This window comes from Aulonocara sp. 'chitande type north' Nkhata Bay, linkage group LG5 (assembly GCF_057382095.1).
Source record: "Aulonocara sp. 'chitande type north' Nkhata Bay isolate Kocher_YH1m ecotype deep benthic linkage group LG5, A_spYH_male_GT1.1, whole genome shotgun sequence".
Classification (NCBI taxonomy): Eukaryota; Metazoa; Chordata; class Actinopteri; order Cichliformes; family Cichlidae; genus Aulonocara; species Aulonocara sp. 'chitande type north' Nkhata Bay.
In genome coordinates, this window is record NC_141348.1 from 2,359,735 (window position 1) to 2,377,737 (window position 18,003).

Genomic DNA, 18,003 nt, shown 5'->3' on the forward strand with positions numbered 1-18,003 from the left:
TGCTGTGTGTCAGTTCAAAGCCTAGAGAATAAAATGTCAGTATAAATATCATCTCTGTGGAGACACGTCGCTCTCACATGTGCTGGCAACAAACGAGATTTCAAATAAAATAAATAGAAACTTGGCAGAAAGATGAAGAAGTGATGATCCAGTGGGCGGTTTTACACACCTGAGTGACTCCAGGAGCTGTATTGTCAGGGATAATTGGTTTGGTCTCCCAAGCCAAATTAGTCACAGGTGAAGCTTTTATTTATACTGCACATTTAAAACTACAAAGTTCACCAAAGTGCTGCACATCAAACGTAGGGTCTATATGCTTCAGCGAAAAGGAAAGTTTGAAGCCTAATCTTGAAAGTAGAGATAGTGTCTGTCTGCTGAATCCAAACTGGAAGCTGGTTCCACAGAAGAGGGGCCTGAAAACTGAAAATATCCTCGGACACGTGTGATCTGAAGCGCCGCGCCTCTCATCCCCACACAGTGCTCGGGGTGACAAATAAGAATACTTTGGTCGACTGTGTCAAAGGCTGCTGTAAGATCAAAAAGCATTAAAATAATAGAATCCCCAGAGTCAGTAGATAATAAAATATTATTTAAAACTCCCTAAAGATTCTGTTCTGTGAAATGCTTTGAAACCAGACTGGAACACTTGGTGCTGAAGAAAAACCCCTTATACTAAATCTCTGAAATAAAAAGGGTTTAAAGATTAGGCGATAGTTGGAGTTTTGTTTGAACATGTAAATGTGGTGTTTGGAAATTGTTCCTAGTTTTGGCGAGTAAGGGGTGACAAGTTGAGATGTTGGCTTACATCTGGAATCGTGTGACTGAAATGATTTGTTAGCTAATCAGAAGCTTTAAGAACTCAGAGATTTAAATGATAAAGTATAGTGGTGTGAAAAGTGCCTCCTTCCTGATTTCCTATATTTTTGTATGATTGTGCCACTTAAATGTTTCAGATAATCAAACGAATGTAAATATTAGGCAAAGATAACACAAGTCAACACAAAGTGGAGTTTATAAATGAAGCTGTTTTTATCAGGTAGAAAAAAACCTAATTGACCCTGTGTGAACAGAGATTGCACCCCTCCTTTTATAACTTAATGTTTGGAAAGCAAAGTTCAGTCTCTCTAGCCACACATCAGCCTGATTCCAGCTGTTCACAACCAAGAAATCAGTTAAATAGGACCTGCCAAACAAAATCCAGACATCACGCTGCGATCCACATTCAGGAACAAATGAAAAACAAAGGAATTGAGATCTCTGTCTGGAAAAAGTTATAAATACTGTCGACCATAATATCCTATTAGAGCGATTAGAACATGCTGTAGGTATTACAGGCACTGCACTGCAGTGGTTTGTATCATATCTATCTAATAGACTCCAGTTTGTGCATGTAAATGGAGAGTCCTCTTCACACACTGAGGTTAATTATGGAGTTCCACAGGGTTCAGTGCTAGGACCAATTCTGTTTACATTATACATGCTTCCCTTAGGCAGCATCATTAGAAGACATAGCATACATTTTCACTGCTATGCAGATGACACCCAGCTCTATCTGTCCATGAAGCCAGATAACACACACCAATTAGTTAAACTGCAGGAATGTCTTAAAGACATAAAGACCTGGATGGCCGCTAACTTTCTGCTTCTTAATTCAGATCAAACTGAGGTTATTGTACTCGGCCCTGAAAAGCTTAGAAATATGGTATCTAAGCAGATTCTTACTCTGGATGGCATTACCTTGGCCTCCAGTAACGCGGTGAGGAACCTTGGAGTCATTTTTGACCAGGACATGTCCTTCAACGCACATATTAAACAAATATGTAAGACTGCTTTCTTCCATTTGTGCAACATCTCTAAAGTTAGAAATATCCTGTCTCAGAGTGACGCTGAAAAACTAGTTCATGCATTTATTACTTCCAGGCTGGACGACTGTAATTCATTATTATCAGGAAGTCCAAAAAACTCACTGAAAAGCCTTCAGTTGATCATGAATGGGCTTTTGGGAGTGTGTACAAGTTTTTATAAAACTTCTGGAATGATTTTTGTAATTCCTTCTTTATACACAACAGTTCCACATCTGGGTCCTTGTTAATTTTGTATACTCTATCTGCTCTTCTGCTTTCTCTGCTTTGGGCTAGCTTCATAATGTTTTTCATCAGAACCATAAACTGAGGGTTGTTTAAGGCGCCGTATTAAGTCTCCAGAGTGGAGACGGTTTCAGGGATTGTCTCTTATATGTATTGTACAAAAACAGGAGTGTGATCGGACAGGTCACAGGTTAATCTGTGGCGATACCTCTGAAGCATGACCTTGTGTTGACCAGGTCCCAACAGGGGCACATCCCCCCTCCTTGCTGAGGGAGAGCCTCAATAAATGTCCCCACACTAACATGTTTCTGTCTGACGTCTCAACTCAGAGTTGTAAAAAATGATTATTATGAAGAGAAAAGGAAGAAACCACGTTAATTACTCTCCATAACCATGAGAAGAATATAGCCACTCTTACCCAAATATCAGATTTGTAAAACAATCCCAGATCTTCAGGCGTCACTGTCTCTCCTGAACACCTGAAGCGGATGCCGCTCCGGCGTGACGAGCCCCTCTCTCGGTGTCTGCGTGCCGTGCGCCAAGCGGACAGCAACTGGATCACTTCATGTTCTGGGGTGCTGTAGGTTTGAGCACAGTGACAGGCAGTCACCACATCTCTTGTTGCTTCGCCTTGTATAGGCGAGTGCCGTAGTCAGAAAAAAACCCGCAGGATCGGGGGTTTGAAACTTGATGCGGTTTCTCAAAGTATCTTTGCCTCCCTGTATTCGTTGCGTCTCCTGAGGACCACAGAAGGACAGTCGTGGTCCACGAAACTCTTCATAAAACACCACCTCCCTCTGCCATGCTCTATGAAGAACCTCATTTTTTTCATACGATGGCTCCCAAACATCACGACAATGAAACTTCTGTTACGTTTGTCTAATATTTAAGTGTGTTTGATGATCTGAAACTTTTAAGTGTGACAAACATACAAAAAATGGGAGATCAGGAAGGGGGTAAACACTTTTCACACCAGATTTTACAGGTTAAATGAATTTTTGGTGTCGTGACTTCCCACAGAAACCTACCAGATCATGCGACAGACCAAAGCACACGAAGGCAGCGTGTTCACCCTGTGCACTCTACAGGGCGGAGGCCTGCTCAGTGGAGGAGGGAAGGACCGTAAAATAATCCGCTGGAGCGCTGATTTGGCACCTGAAAGAGAGTGTGAGGTGAACTACAGCTGTGTGTGTGTGTGTGTGTGTGTGTGTGTGTGTGTGTGTGTGTGTGTGTGTGTGTGTGTGTGTGTGTGTGTGTGTGTGTGTGTCACAGCTGGTGGAGAGACTCATTAAGGCATTTGTTCAGATTCCAGAAAAGTTCGGGGCGGTCCGCACTATCGCAGCCATGGACGAAGAGGAACTGTTAGTTGGTACGACTCGAAATGCCATCCTCAGAGGAACCTTCTCAGACGGCTTTGTGGCCATAGTGCAGGTAAGCTAACGACCTCACAGGCATCAGTGCTGTCAGGTCTGTAGATGCTTGCTGAGAATTTTAGTACCAAAAGATAAAACGTGCATTTTATACTTTTGTCTGATATATGATTTATAGACAGCTTAAACATTTAATATAAGCATCTTCCAAGTCTTTCACAGACTGGATGTATTTGCTACTATCACCTGATGCACAGTTAAGCAATCGGAATAGTTAGGAAAATGACGTCATTAGAGGTTTGTCCTGCAGAGCAGCCTGTCTGCAGCACTGTAACACAGCAGCAGACATACGACACATAGATTGGTCAGGTGTTGGGTCACATGTAATCTCACTTTAGTATCGTTTTATTCTGAAAAGCGACCTTGGTTACTAGTTGGTTAGTTTTAACCAAGGAGCTGCGGTGTCTAATATCAAACTGATACTGTTTGATGTCTTTTTACTTCAGCTTTGCTTGGATGGAAGCACAGATAACTCTTCTTCTTCTTTGTTTGTATTCTCAGCAGTGCTGATGAGCATCAGTTACTGACTGCCTGGGCTGAATTGTTGTGAAAAGCTGGTTAACTGAAAACTGCTGCAGCTCTGTAATGGTGTCACAGACACCACTTCACTGCAGCAAATGCAGTTTTATGACAGTCCCTGAGCTGAAGTGGCTGTTGGCCCAGGCCTTTGCTGCTGCTTTCCATGTGAAGGGTGAAGTGGAGAGACGAGCGCCTTCTGGGTTATTGAATTGGCTTATTTTGGGGCATTGGCCACAATTGCCCATAACGCTAGCAGCTGGTGCTCTTCTACCTCTCTGGCTCTTGATGTCAGGCTCCTGGGACATCGTGGTTCATCTACTTCTCCCTGCATTTAACCAGCCCTCACCTCTCCCCATAGCCAGGGCATGTATGACAGCTGATCAATGTTGAAGCTAACCCAACATCTGTTACTGCTTCTGCTTCACCTCACACGTGTCGAGCATTCAGATGACGGAAGTTTCACAATTTTAAACACACTGAAAAAATTAAAGACATGTCTGTGTCCTTTCAGAAGATATATATGTGTATATATGTGAAACCATGTTCAAGCATTAATGTGTGTGCACGTTCAGCTATTGTCGTGTATATGAGAAGCTGTGCATCAGATATCAGGTCTGTACCTAGAAACTGCTCTCAGAGGTCAGACATTTAAATGTTTTAGGGCATTTCTATTTATGTATTTTTAATATAGTGCGCCAAATCACAACAACAGTTACCTCAAGGCACTTTATATTGTAAGGTAGGGCAAAGACCCGTCAATAATGCTGAGAAACAGTTTTACTGTGTTAGTAGTATTGTACCTAGTAGGCCTCTAATCCATTATTCGAGTCCTCTTCTGGCCTCTAATAATGGATTAAAATTCATTATTAGATAAATAATGGAATTTTAAAATTACTCTCAAATATGCTGTTAAACTGCAACACCTGTACACTTATTGCTTTCATTTGTATTCCTTTGTGTGTCTGTGTGTGTTTCACAGGGCCATGTAGATGAGATGTGGGGGCTGGCCACTCACCCCTCCCAGAACATCTTCCTCACCTGTGGCCATGACAGGCAGGTGTGTTTGTGGAACACCGAGGAACACAAGCTGGACTGGTGCATCACCCTCGAGGTGAGATTCCTGAGTTCCAACCTTCATTCTTTGAGTGCTTTGTTCATTTCTATTCGAGATCTTTTACAGGGAAGTTTACTCCATAATTCTGAATTCTTTCCTGTGTCTCTGGCAGGAGTACGGCCTGTGTGCTGGTTTTTGCCCCAATGGATCGGTGGTGTCAGTCGGCCTCAGTACAGGACGGTAAGTCAAAGCAGCAGCAGTTGTATATCTGAGCTAAACGCTGAAAAATCAAATAAACTCAGCAAACATTTCAGTGTACTCTTACACCCACAAGCTTTAGATATTGAAACTTTTTGGAGAATTTTCACCACAATGGATTTAAAATCAAAACAGTGAAGATGTGATTGAAATGCAGACTTCCAGCTTTAATTTAGGGGGTTTATTAACAGAAGTATTACTGCCGTTTGTTGCTCTTCATTAAATAAAAAGCCTGTTTTGTTGGGTTACATCAGGTGATTGACTGTTGAAGAAACAAGTTTCTTTGTCTTTAACTCTAAGGGTACGTCTGTCACCATCTTACATGCTGTGATTGCAGCCATTCCCCAACTCTCTGTGAATGGGACTCACGGCCACTGATCAACGGTCATGACAATTGACCTCCCAGCCCATTGTTCCTTCAGTGGTGCTGGTTTCAGTCATTGTGCAAATGTCCTGTTTATAAGATTGGAAACCTGCAGTCAGCTGAGACTGAAGAAGTCACCTGGATGATGATGAAACATTTCTCCCACTGAAAACATCCAGATGAACAGAATCAACCGTTTGGGATTTACTCGCCTGGATGATTTTTTATTCTGTCACAACTTTATTTTGGATTCATCTGTCCAAACAGTTTTGTTCCAGAGCTGCGTCGACTCTTTTAGATGTTGTCTGGGAAAATCTACTCTGGTCTTGGTGTTCTTAGGTTCAACCAGTGGGTTGCACCTTGTTGTAAACTCTGTATTTCAGATCATAAAAGCATCTCTTGATTGTAGATTTTGACAGTAATACACCTGCATTCTTCAGTGTTATAAAGGGGTTTTCTTTGATCAACTTGTGTGTGGGGCGATCGTGGCTCAAGAGTTGGGTGTTCGTCTTGTAATCGGAAGGTTGCCGGTTTGAGCCCCGGCTCGGACAGTCTCGGTCGTTGTGTCCTTGGGCGAGACACTTCACCTGGCCGATGGTGCGATATGGCAGCCTCGTTTCTGTCAGTCTGCCTCAGGGCAGCTGTGGCTACTGTAGCTTGCCTCCACTAGTGTGTGAATGTGTGTGTGAATGGGTGGATGACTGGGTGTGTAAAGCACTTGGGGGTCCCTAGGGGGGACTAGTAAAAGCGCTATACAAATACAGGCCATTTACCATTTGTGTTTTGGGGCCTGACACTGAGAGTGCCTCTACCACAGTTTAAGTCTTGGATCCAACTCCACATCTTTATCCATTTAATTTGAAATAATGGGAACAAGCTCACCTGGCAGTTTGCAATTCAGTCACATCTTGATTGTTTCATGTAATATCCAATGATTGGTCTACAGAGGCAAAATGACCAAAAAACAAAAGTAAGGAGAGAAGCTTGGTGTCTTTGTGTTTGGTACAGGGCAGAAGTCGTTGGTAGCCTCTATTAACATAAAGAGTTCCACCACCTGTATTGATTATGACTGTGAAAGCAAGGCGTATACTGGCGAATGATGACCATAAAGCATGCTAAAAGTTTCGTGAAGCTGCACAGTTGTTGATTGTCACTACCAAAGCAGCTGGTATAAAGCTGGGTGATTGCTGTTTTGCATACTGTTGATCATGACACATGGCAGTGAGGGGAGGCTGCACATGGCTGAACCCAGTTGCTGAAAACAAATCAGCATCAGATCATTTTAGTTGACTGGATCTGTCTTTGTTATCAAGAAAAACATTTAAAAAAAGAGATGGAATACATTTTTCCAATTCTGGATACCAAACTGGACTTGAAAGCATTTGTTTATCACCAATACTGCAGTCGATCTAAAACACATCTTCGACAGAGAAAATCAGTTTGAAACAACATTTCATAAACCATAAACTTGATTTCCTCGTTATGCTTCATGACAATCCAACGACTCCCCTCAAAGCACCGTCAAAGAAGCCCGATCTTCATCGACTCTACAGCCGGACAGCTGGACTGTGACCCATCAACACTCTGTGGCTCTTTAATGTTGTGGTGCCCAGTGTGTGGAGTGATTGTACAGCAATGTTGAAAATGGTTAGTAAGTTATTGAGGATATGGATTAATAGGTAATCATTTTGCTGAGCGTGCAGTTTACTGAAAACAGCGCTTAAAGTGAGACAGGTTGTTTTACAGCTGATCAAAGGTTTAGGACCACGTGCCTTTAAAAGGCCAAATCTGTGCAGAAGTGTGGATTCATTCTCATTTTCTGTCACACTGTCAGGATGTTCTGATGGCAAAGGCAAAAAGACGTTCGTGTTTTGAACGTAGTCGGGTTGTTGAACTGCATAAGCAGAGCGCCATCACTGCTGAGGCCGGACACAGATAGGTGGAATTTCTTAAATGATCCTGAGGGTAATGGAAGAAAAAAGTCAAATGGAAGACCCCAAGAAACGTCACCAGCACTGAGCCAGAGGATCCAGTTGGCTGTTCACCAAAACACTGGACGATCCTCGACCCAAATTAAGGGCGTTACTGGTGCCGACTGCAGCCCGTAACCATCAGACGCCACAGCGACTGTTTGGACTTTGCAGGAGAGCACCAAGCATGGGACATTGAAAGGTGGAAGAATTCTCTGATGAGAACAAAAATGTAACCTTGATGGTCCTGATGGTTTCCAACGTTACCAGCATGACAAGCAGATCCCGACTGAGATGCTATCTACGCGCCACAGTGGAGGGGGCGCCATAATGGTCTAAGGTGCTTTTTCCTTCAGTGGAACAACGGAGCTTCAGGAGGTGCAGGGGCGTCAAACAGCTCCTGGCTCTGTCCAGATGTTGCAGAGAGCGTCCTCATTACTGAGTGGGGTGGTAACGGGTGGTAACAACTGGGTGTTTGAACAGGACAGCGCTACAGTACACAACGCCATGAAGGACAAGGGACCTCTTCCAGGAGAATAACATCACTCTTTTGGACCGTCCTGCATGTGCTCTGATCTAAGTCCAGTTGAGAACCTTTGGGGATGGATAGTAAGGGAAGTTTCCAAAAATGAACGACAGTCCCAGACAGTAGATCGCTTCGTGCGGCCGTCTTCACCACTCAGAGAAACGTTCCTGAGTTCACGTTTGGAACTCTGATTTGTGTTTTGGGGGCTTTACAGGTATTTTTGTAGGTGTGGTCTTAAACTAAACTGTAAAACAGCCTGTTTCAGTTTAATGTTGTTTTTAATAAACTACATGCTCACCAAAGTGTGTTGTCTCACTCCCATTTCTTCTTGTTGCATGTTGAAGCTCGACATGGGAACTTGTTAAGATCCAACTGTGCAAAATATGTTTGTTTTTTTTAACCATTTTTCAAGTGATCTTAAACCTTTGATCGGGACTGCATCAGTATGGATACACTTCTTTATTAATCATACGACAAACCCGCAGAAATATAAAGGCACAAACAACACATAACGAAACTTTTGCTACAAACTAAAAGAAAGAATTGATCTGTGGCTTCCTGTACAGCAAAAGAAGAAGAAAAGATGGAGAATTTAGCCATGAGCATTCCAGTCTGTTCTTTTCTCTGACTCTCCACCTGTCTCCTCCTCCACCCCCTGTAACACCGACAGGTGGATGGTCCTTGACCTGCTGACCAGGGAGGTCGTTTCTGAATCCACTGACGGGAATGAGCAGCTGTCTGTCATGAGATATTCACCAGGTCAGTCAGTAACTCCTCCTCCTATATTAACTGTAGATGTGACAGATTAGGGTGGTGCTCACATCCAACCATGTGGACCTTCTTCACACAAAAAACATGCAGCAAACTTTGAGTTAAAGCTTAAAACTGTTGTTCACAGGGTGGGATGTAGCAAAGTTTCACAGTGGGGATCCTCTTTGACTCTGTGAGTCTGTTTTTCAGATGGCAGCTTCCTAGCTGTAGGATCACATGACAACTTCATCTACATCTACAGTGTGACAGAGAGTGGCAGGCGTTACACCCGCTTTGGAAAATGTAACGTGAGTTAAACTTTAAATTATTTTATTTCACTTGGGTTTTTTCTTCTTGGTTAACAGCGCAGCACATCTCCATCCAATATGAGCCTGCTCTGGTGCTGTAGTTTCCTTCTTGTCAATAAATTTTGTGTACAGAGTTTCATTGTCGTCCACATATTATTACACATCACACTGGTCCGTAGAATGACCGTTACCTTTGTTAACTCTCAAGCATTAATCTTGCTGCTGAGGGTTGGTGCAGTGATGTACTTCTCCAGTCAGAACAGCTAACTTCCTGTTAGCTAACCTACCCCTGAATGTGATCCTGTTCAGGTTCTTTTATTGATGACACTACAAACCTGTCCATGTCTCTAATGGTTTTTCCCCACTCGGCCATACACCCACCGAGAAACAGAGTCTGGTTATCAGCGATTCATTTATAAGACATGTGAAACTAAAGGCACCGGCCCCTGTAGTGAAACTGCTCGCTGAAAGGGCAAATCCCATAAAATTATAGTTCATGTTGGCAGTAAAGGTCCCGGTTACATCAGTCAGAGGTCACTAACATTAATATTAAATGGGTGTGTAACTTTGCCAAAGCAATGTCGGACGCTGTAGTTTTCTCTGGTCCCCTCCCCAATCGGACCAGGAGTGACGTGTTTAGCCCCATGCTTAAATTAGTGGCTGTCCAAAAAACGACGTGGGCTTTATAGATAATTGGGAAGCTTTCCAGGAAAACCTGGTCTTGTTAGGAGAGACGACGTCCACTTTGGATGGAGCAGCTCTCATTTCTAGAAATCTGGACAAATTTATTAAACCCCCCAAAATGTGACTATGCAGAGATGGGACCAGGAAGCAGAGTCGCAGTCTTACACGCCTCTTGTAATTGTTTGTATCATATCTATCTAATAGACTCCAGTTTGTGCATGTAAATGGAGAGTCCTCTTCACACACTGAGGTTAATTATGGAGTTCCACAGGGTTCAGTGCTAGGACCAATTCTGTTTACATTATACATGCTTCCCTTAGGCAGCATCATTAGAAGACATAGCATACATTTTCACTGCTATGCAGATGACACCCAGCTCTATCTGTCCATGAAGCCAGATAACACACACCAATGATTAAACTGCAGGAATGTCTTAGAGGCCATGCAGGTCTTTGTCTTTAACTTTCTGCTTGTAAATTCAGATCAAACTGAGGTTATTGTACTCGGCCCTGAAAATCTTAGCAGTATGCTATCTGACATCTGTTAAGAATAGTTCATGTATTTGTTACTTTTAGGCTGGACTATTGTAATTTGTTATTATTATACTCATGCTAGCTATTAGAAAGAATGCCGTTTAAATGCACTTGAACATTAACTTCACTTTTAATGACCTGGAAATCTTTCATATGCAATGTGTGGTATGGAGCTTGCAAACACGGAGATTAATTATTATGGAGTTTTCTGATGGTGAAGGAAATGCACAATAAAAGCTTGCTTTCTTTAGCTAATGTGAGTGACACTCTGTCTGCTTATCTGTTGGATCAGGGCCACTCCAGCTTCATCACTCACCTGGACTGGTCCAAAGATGGGAAGTACATCATGTCAAATTCAGGCGACTATGAGATCCTTTACTGTAAGTGAACATCCAGCACTGTGCTTTCAGTGCTGTTATAGGAATGCCATGCAGTACATTCTTCAGCTTAGTGACTCTGTGTTTTAACAGGGGACATAGCAGCAGGATGTAAGCTGCTTAGGAACCGCTTTGAGAGCAAAGACAGAGAATGGGCCTCTTATACCTGTGTGCTAGGCTTCCATGTGATGGGTGAGAAACTCCAAAATGCTGTTATCCTCCTTTAGTATTGCATTAACTTCATGGGGTTCTTTTATGCAATCAGACTGATGAGTGTGGTACTGTGGTGTTCAGGTGTGTGGCTGGAAGGCTCTGACGGCACAGACATCAACGCGCTGTGTCGCTCTCACAACGAGAAGATGGTGGCTGTGGCTGATGATTTCTGTAAGGTTCATCTGTTCCAGTACCCCTGTCCTAAACTCAAGGTAACTATTTTCTTATTTAAATAAGAATCAAATGGTAAAAGTCAGCCAGCTTTAAGAGTCACTAGAGTTGTGGGACATTCAGATTCAGCATTAACAGTAGGAATCTTGTAGAAAGATGTTTATCCTACTCTGGAAAGACAATGAGGGGGGAGGAGTAAGTGGGATATGATGGGCCTTCCTCTGCTCTGATCCGAAGTGGACCTGCTTCTTTTCTCTTCAGGCACCGAGCCACATGTACGAGGGCCACGGCAGCCACGTCACCAACGTCTGCTTCACTCACAGTGACTCTCACCTGCTCTCCATTGGCGGGAAGGACACTTGCATCCTTCAGTGGAAGGTGATTGGAGGGGGGGTGGGTAACAGCCGTGAAAGACTGGCCTCGGCCTCATCCACCTCTACCAGCTCTCCAGAACCTGCAACCAGCTAAGGAGACGGCTGCTTGTAAGAGTGAGGGAAAGCGGGCTGTTTTCTTACAGCCGCAGAGGCATCGAAGTGAGTTATGGGCTCGTTCTGTCCTCTGGACTGACACTGCTGCTAGTTTCAGGCAGAACATCCTCTTCGGGAGGAACATCCATGTTAATGTTATGCTTTAAATCCTTGTGAAACTGGACAGTGTGTGTGATGTTTCCCATAAGACAGAATCCTTGTCATTCTGTTGTGTATGTGGTGAGAACCGTTCTTGTTTGCTGGTGCAGAACAGTGCTGCACTGCCCGTGCACGTGATTTTATACATGTTTTAAACAAGGTTTGGTTAACATCTCAACTTTTTATATGCTTAGACTGTGACAGGCCTGTCCCATTAAAATCAACTCAGCATCTCGTATTCATTCATTTGTCTAACAGTAGATCAGTACACTTGAAAATGATTACTTTAGTGCAGTTTTTTATGTATTTAAATGTACGTCGGCAAAACTGTGATGTCGTATCAGCTCAGCTCCAAATAAATGAGAGAAGACTCCGAGGTGTGTTGTGTGTGAAGTGTCACTAGTGGGCAGTGCCACTCCAGAACCTGTGAGTGCTTTCCTAAATAACAGGTCTCAGGTGAGAACACCTAGGACTGAAGTCTCAGCAAATGTGTTTTCACTGAAGACGGCAGTAAAGTCTGCGGTGCCCTCCTGTTGGGAGGCAGTTAAAGGTACATGGTTTAAGGTGGAAAATATAAAATTAATTGAATAAAATGAATTGAATCATTAACTGCCTTTAGGTGTGATACTTCAGTAAACTGATATGCTCTCCAACACTGCCATCTATTGCACTACCAGCAGCCCGTACAAGAAAAACACATACATTAGTGCTTTTTCACTCTATTTTTAAACTGTTTTTTATACTTGTATCTCATTTTTAACAGCTTCCGTCCGTTCAGAATTTGACCTATTTGGGGCATATTTGCTGCCATCATTACACTGACTCGTCTGTATATTCTCTGAATTTGCGATATTAAAGCCTGTGTTTGTGTGTACATCTTGTAAATAAGCGTTTGTTTCCGGTAAGCATCTTGAGACACTTTGTAAGCTACAAGCAGTAAAGTAAGTTTAGCATGTCGTACTTTTCATAAACAGGCCGTCCGTGTCACTAAACCAGCGCCGGTGAACAAGTTGACTGTGAGACGTCGGTGATTGTCGACAAAATCCGAAGTTGACGATTTGTACACGAGGGGGGGCTGTGTGTGTCTGTGTGTGTGTGTCTGTGTGTGTGTGTGTGTCTGTGTGTGTGCGCGCGCGCTGAACTGAGCGGAGGTGAAGAAGAGGAGGATGAAGCTGGGAGCGGAGGATGGGAGGAAGAGTGGAGTAAGAGACAGGCTAGCTGTATGTGAATAAGTGAGTGAAGAAGAGGAGAGGAAGGTCGCCAGAGAGAGAAAATAAAAACTTCTATTTTTGGAGATAATTGCCGGAGCGTCGCCAACGGAAACTTTCAACTTTTTACCCGCCACTGCTCTCTTGTTGTACCCAGAGCCGGCTTTGTTTCGCGGCGGGGGTGTTGACGATAAATGAAGGAATAAAATAGACTCCCATCGACCTGTTTCTACCCAAGCGGGGAATACCCTGGGACTGCTTCTGATAAAGGTTACGAGAGAATGGCGGCCAACATGTACCGAGTGGGAGGTAAGGAATGGTTTACATTTTTAAGACACCCCTTCAACGTGATTGTTCGCTTCTACTGGGAGCTGGCTAACTAGCCGCTAGCTGTCTCTGCTGTTAGCAGCTAGCTAACGCTAGCGTACGCTGCGCGACTCCGGGCTTTCATCAAGACAGTCAGATCTGCCGAAACAATGTAGTATGACTTAGCTTACAGACAGACGTAAATAACTTCACATTGATTTGGTTTCCACACAGCTGTAGCCAAGTATAGCTGCTTCTGTGTTCGGACTGTAATAATACCATACATTGATCAGTGTATATTTGTTTTAAAGTTCAACTTTTAGAACAGATCTGTGTTATATCCCAGTTAGTTCACGCCATCATAGTACCGTACCACAGGGCGGCCGTCGCACAGCATGAACCGGTTCTGAAAGTTTGTATTTATACAAATCCATCCAGCCAGCTGGATCCAGGAGATCCAAACATATGTGTTGGTTATGGATAAGCGAAATAACAGTAAATTGTCCAATTCTCTGACGTGTAGTCTATAGATTTGATAACGTCCTCAAAATGAACACAATGCTAGTTAGCATTAGCTGCTGGCGGTTGAGAAGTAAGCATCTAGCTAAATTTGGTGACGTCTGTGATGGCTTGCTAACACCGCTCTGCTAGCTGTGTCAGGCTGGTAGGTTAATTTCATTATCGCCTCCGCCATATCACTAGATGTGCTAATTCTGGCTGCTAAGTCCTGTTAGCTTGGCGTAGTAGCGGTGCTATCCGAGCTCAGTTAAAATTGTGTTAAGAATTTAGTTTACAGACTGTGAACAGTTATATTGGAACACCTGCAAGTGAGCGACTGAATTTGTACCAAGTTGAGTGGTAATAACTCGTTAAGTTCTCGTTTGTTAAAAATGTTTCATCAGTGCTACATGGCTGCAAAGGAAACTGGTATGTCGGTGGTATTAATCAGGTAATTAGTCATTAATATCATCTTTCGCAGCCCCCCGCGACACCAGTGGCAGGCAGGCATTTATAAGATGCAGTTCATTGGAGGTTGCTTTGCAGGCGTCAGAAAAGAAACTAAACTATGGTTCATACAAAGCAAGCTGCTGTTCTCTACTGTTAGTTTTCCAGTCGGATCATCAGGACAGTTGATTCTGGGCTTCAGTATTGATTGTGCAACCTTTTCAGTGCTAAGCCTCGGAGACGGTGCTAGCTACGGGTTCCCTGAAAATCTTGAGTGGGGGGGAAGGCTAATCGCAGTCTCACGAGTGTGTGGGGTATTTAGGTCATAGCGATTAAACTATGCTCTGCAAAACATGCTGCATATTTCTGCGCTTAATGCTTGAACAGTTAAAGTGTTTTTTGTCCCCCCCCCCCATTAACTTCTTATCACTAACCCGCACTCCGTGCTCTGTGTGTGTGACTGACCTCAGCAGTGCAGTTTCATGGATCCACGTATGTTGCTGCTAAAACACTTGACGTTTCGGCTTTAGGATCCCTGCTATTGTAGCTACTATTTGTGCAGAGGTGTGCAGGGTTTCATTTTTGTTGAGAGCAACATAGCGCTATGTGGAAGGACAGTCAATTTAGAAACATCAGCTAGGAAATTGTAGTCATTTTGTAAGGTGGGTTCCTAGAGAAACCTATTGTTTGGAGCTAATTATTGGAATTTATAGAAGAGATAAAGCATCAGAAGACAAAGCTTGGCACTAGTCATGCATTAGCTAAAGAGAATTATTGATAAAGGGTTATATGGAAAATTGTCAGAAAATTCAGTGGTAAATATTGTGAACAAAGATTAAGTTTAAGTTCAAGATTAAGATTAAGTTAAGTATCTTACACATTGAGAAATGTGCTTCCATCACTTTGTGGTTGGACTGTAGAGGGGTTGGAAGAGCTGCTGGACCTGTCCCAGCCACCTTGCTAGATCAAGTTTGTGCAGGGAAATAAAGGCCATAGTGTGATGCCACATAGTGCTGCATCAATGAGCCATAAACCCAGGAACAGGATTTTTCATTAGCAAAGACTATTAAATGCATCATTATGTGTATTTTAAATCAATTATAGGGTAAAAATAAACACCTGTACAGTTGTATTTAAAAACTACAAAGTTCAGTTTTTCATGTCACTGAGGCTTTATAATATTTTGCATCTGGTGAATTGATCGAGCCAGCTGGGGCCTTTGTGTGTGGGTTCTCTTCAGGCACGAGTTACCCACTCGGTGATTCTAAACTGGCCGTAGCTGTGAATGGTTGTCTGTCTCTGTATTACGCTGGTTTTATGGTCCCACGTGTATCTGTTCACATACACAATCTGGATTGGAATTACTGAATGTTGACAAGTGGAATAGAGAAGGGAGCAAAGTTTACAGGAAACGGGAGAATGGAGTAATAAAAGCACTAACGGTGGTTGCAGTGACACTTTTCATTGTTTTTGTTTCACTTCAGCTTTTTGTATGTCAGAACTTTGCTTTCCTCAGCATGTGGCTGAAGGACATGGATTCATGAACAGTGAATAAGGTCGTTGCGTCTCCAGTCATTCAGACTGGAGAAGTGAGGTGGGATGATAGCAAAGAGAGGGAAGGTAGTCAGACCTGAGGGAATCAAACTATAAGAAGGCAACATTGCAGACATAGAGGACAGCTACAAGTACCTGGAGATCCCACTGGCAAATTGGAACCATGAAGAGGTCGCTAGGAAAGCTGTAACCACCAAATACCTGCAGAGGGTCAGGAAAGTCCTGAGGAGTCAGCTAAACGGTAAAAACAAGATCTGTGCTATCAACTCCTACACCCTGCCTGTGATCAGGTACCCTGCTGGGATAATAAGCTGGCGAAAGGAGGAGATAGAAGCCACTGACGTCAAGATGAGGAATCTCCTGACCATGCATGGAGGGTTTCACCCCAAGTCCAGCACTCTGAGACTGCCAAGCGAAAGGAAGGAGGTCGGGGACTAATGAGTGTCAGTACCACAGTCCAGGATGAGACAAGAAAACAGTGGTCCCAGTGGTAATTGTAGCACTCAGTGCAGTGACCCCGCAGCTAGGCGAGTGGCTCCAGCAGATCCCAGGAACAACATCTGAGATCTCTGTCCAGAAGAGTGCAGTCCTAGGAACAGCGTAGACACTGCGCAGGACCCTCAAACTCCCAGGGCTCTGTAAGAGGACCCGAGCTTGAAGGAGAGATGATGTGCAGTGAGGTTCAGGGCTGGTGAGGCACTGCCTTCATCAGAATCAGATTTAGAAATATATGAACCCAACAGAATAGATTATTCATCATTTGACAGCAAGGGCTGGCTCAATTCGTGGCACCGGCAGCTCGTATGGGCAACTTCCTGCTTCCACTCCAGTTGTCTGAGGCAGTTACCACTGTCCTGCCATGCAACTGCTGCTCTTATGGCCATTTGATGTTATTTTTATTTTATGAAACGGTTGTCAGTGTTGCTTCAGACTTGTTGGCAGTAGCATTTCGTAACATGAATTTCTTTTTTTTTTTTAACATTCATTTAGTTTTCTTCCACCACCACCAGCTGCTGCTGCTGCCTTGAATTGAGCCAGTCCTCTCTCCCATTTCATCGGCAGCAGTTAATGGGTTATGTTTCATATCTCATATCAGCATTCTTTACACATACTAACTGTACCCCATGTGACAAACATTAAAAAACAAAGTTATTGTGGTCATATTTTTATAAATGGAGTCCCTGCGCTGATCCTTCCTGACAAAAATGTTCGTTCCTTTTGTAGAAGTCCTCCTCGTCTTGTTTCAACTTTAAAAGTCCACCTCAGTGGAGATCACTGCCAGGGAGGAACAGTCCTGCCCCAACTGTACGTCTTATTTCTTTTCAGTGCTGAGAATGACCAGCTGAAGCAACTGTGTTGCCTCAGGAACAGCTGAATGAGATCCTTGTGGGCTAAAAAGTTGAGAAGCCGTCTAGGAGATTTACATTCATTTCTCATTGTTTGTGAGCTATACAGTCCGATGAGATCCGCCTCAAGTCTCACAAAGTCCAACAGCTTGGCGCATTTTGACAGGCTCTGTAGGTTCACCTTATCAAGATATGATATTTCACCCAATTTTGCGCAATCGACCAAACCAAGGAAATGATCAAACCTGGCCTTCATTTGATCACTGTTGTCCAAAATTAAACGGAGCGCTTGTCTCTGTTCATCTCTGATCACCTGTCTGACTCTGTTTCCACTTCCTGTCAGGCCAAGTGCACCACATTTCTACTCAAATCAGTCATAGAAACTATCAGACGCCAGCCTCCTGCGCTCGAGAGCAGCAGCGGTGTCGTGCACGTGCGTGAGAGCACCTCGTTTTGCATCACTCTGAAAAACGCGTCAGTTCCATTGAAAACGCACTCACATCCCAGGAGGAGAAACTGATCGTATCCTGCTGCCATCATCAGCGTGTCATTATTCCAGCGGTCAGGATTTTCCATAATAAAATGCAATGATGCGTGCAGGTCAGTTTTGGTGCAGATTTATGGTCTGGGTAAACGGCACTTGATCATCCACCATCCGCTACTGAAACGTCCCTCTGCTGGTTTAATAAAGTGCATGTGACACGGGCACGCACTCTGCAACAGCACCAGGTTCAGCTTGTGTGCGTACCTGTGGGTAAACATGGCCTCGGGCAG

At 43.6% G+C, this 18,003-nt stretch overlaps 2 protein-coding genes across 3 annotated transcripts in view; both read left to right on the top strand.

The window, feature by feature from the left end:
* Positions 1 to 12,243, top strand: part of eml3 (EMAP like 3) — a 32,538-nt gene extending 20,295 nt beyond the window's left edge. For both annotated transcript variants that reach the window (XM_086290934.1, XM_086290935.1), the window contains 10 exons: positions 3,108 to 3,259; positions 3,393 to 3,518; positions 5,016 to 5,147; positions 5,263 to 5,330; positions 8,879 to 8,967; positions 9,169 to 9,266; positions 10,776 to 10,863; positions 10,954 to 11,052; positions 11,155 to 11,285; positions 11,506 to 12,243. In XM_086290934.1, the coding sequence (XP_086147060.1) occupies positions 3,108 to 3,259; positions 3,393 to 3,518; positions 5,016 to 5,147; positions 5,263 to 5,330; positions 8,879 to 8,967; positions 9,169 to 9,266; positions 10,776 to 10,863; positions 10,954 to 11,052; positions 11,155 to 11,285; positions 11,506 to 11,712 (1,190 nt within the window). In that variant the 3' untranslated portion in view covers positions 11,713 to 12,243. The remainder of the gene's footprint in view (positions 1 to 3,107; positions 3,260 to 3,392; positions 3,519 to 5,015; positions 5,148 to 5,262; positions 5,331 to 8,878; positions 8,968 to 9,168; positions 9,267 to 10,775; positions 10,864 to 10,953; positions 11,053 to 11,154; positions 11,286 to 11,505) is intronic.
* Positions 12,244 to 13,008: 765 nt separating this feature from the next.
* mta2 (metastasis associated 1 family, member 2) overlaps positions 13,009 to 18,003 on the top strand; it is a 32,053-nt gene continuing 27,058 nt past the window's right edge. The window contains exon 1 of the mRNA XM_086290937.1: positions 13,009 to 13,387. Coding sequence (XP_086147063.1) covers positions 13,360 to 13,387 — 28 coding nt within the window. The 5' untranslated portion in view covers positions 13,009 to 13,359. The remainder of the gene's footprint in view (positions 13,388 to 18,003) is intronic.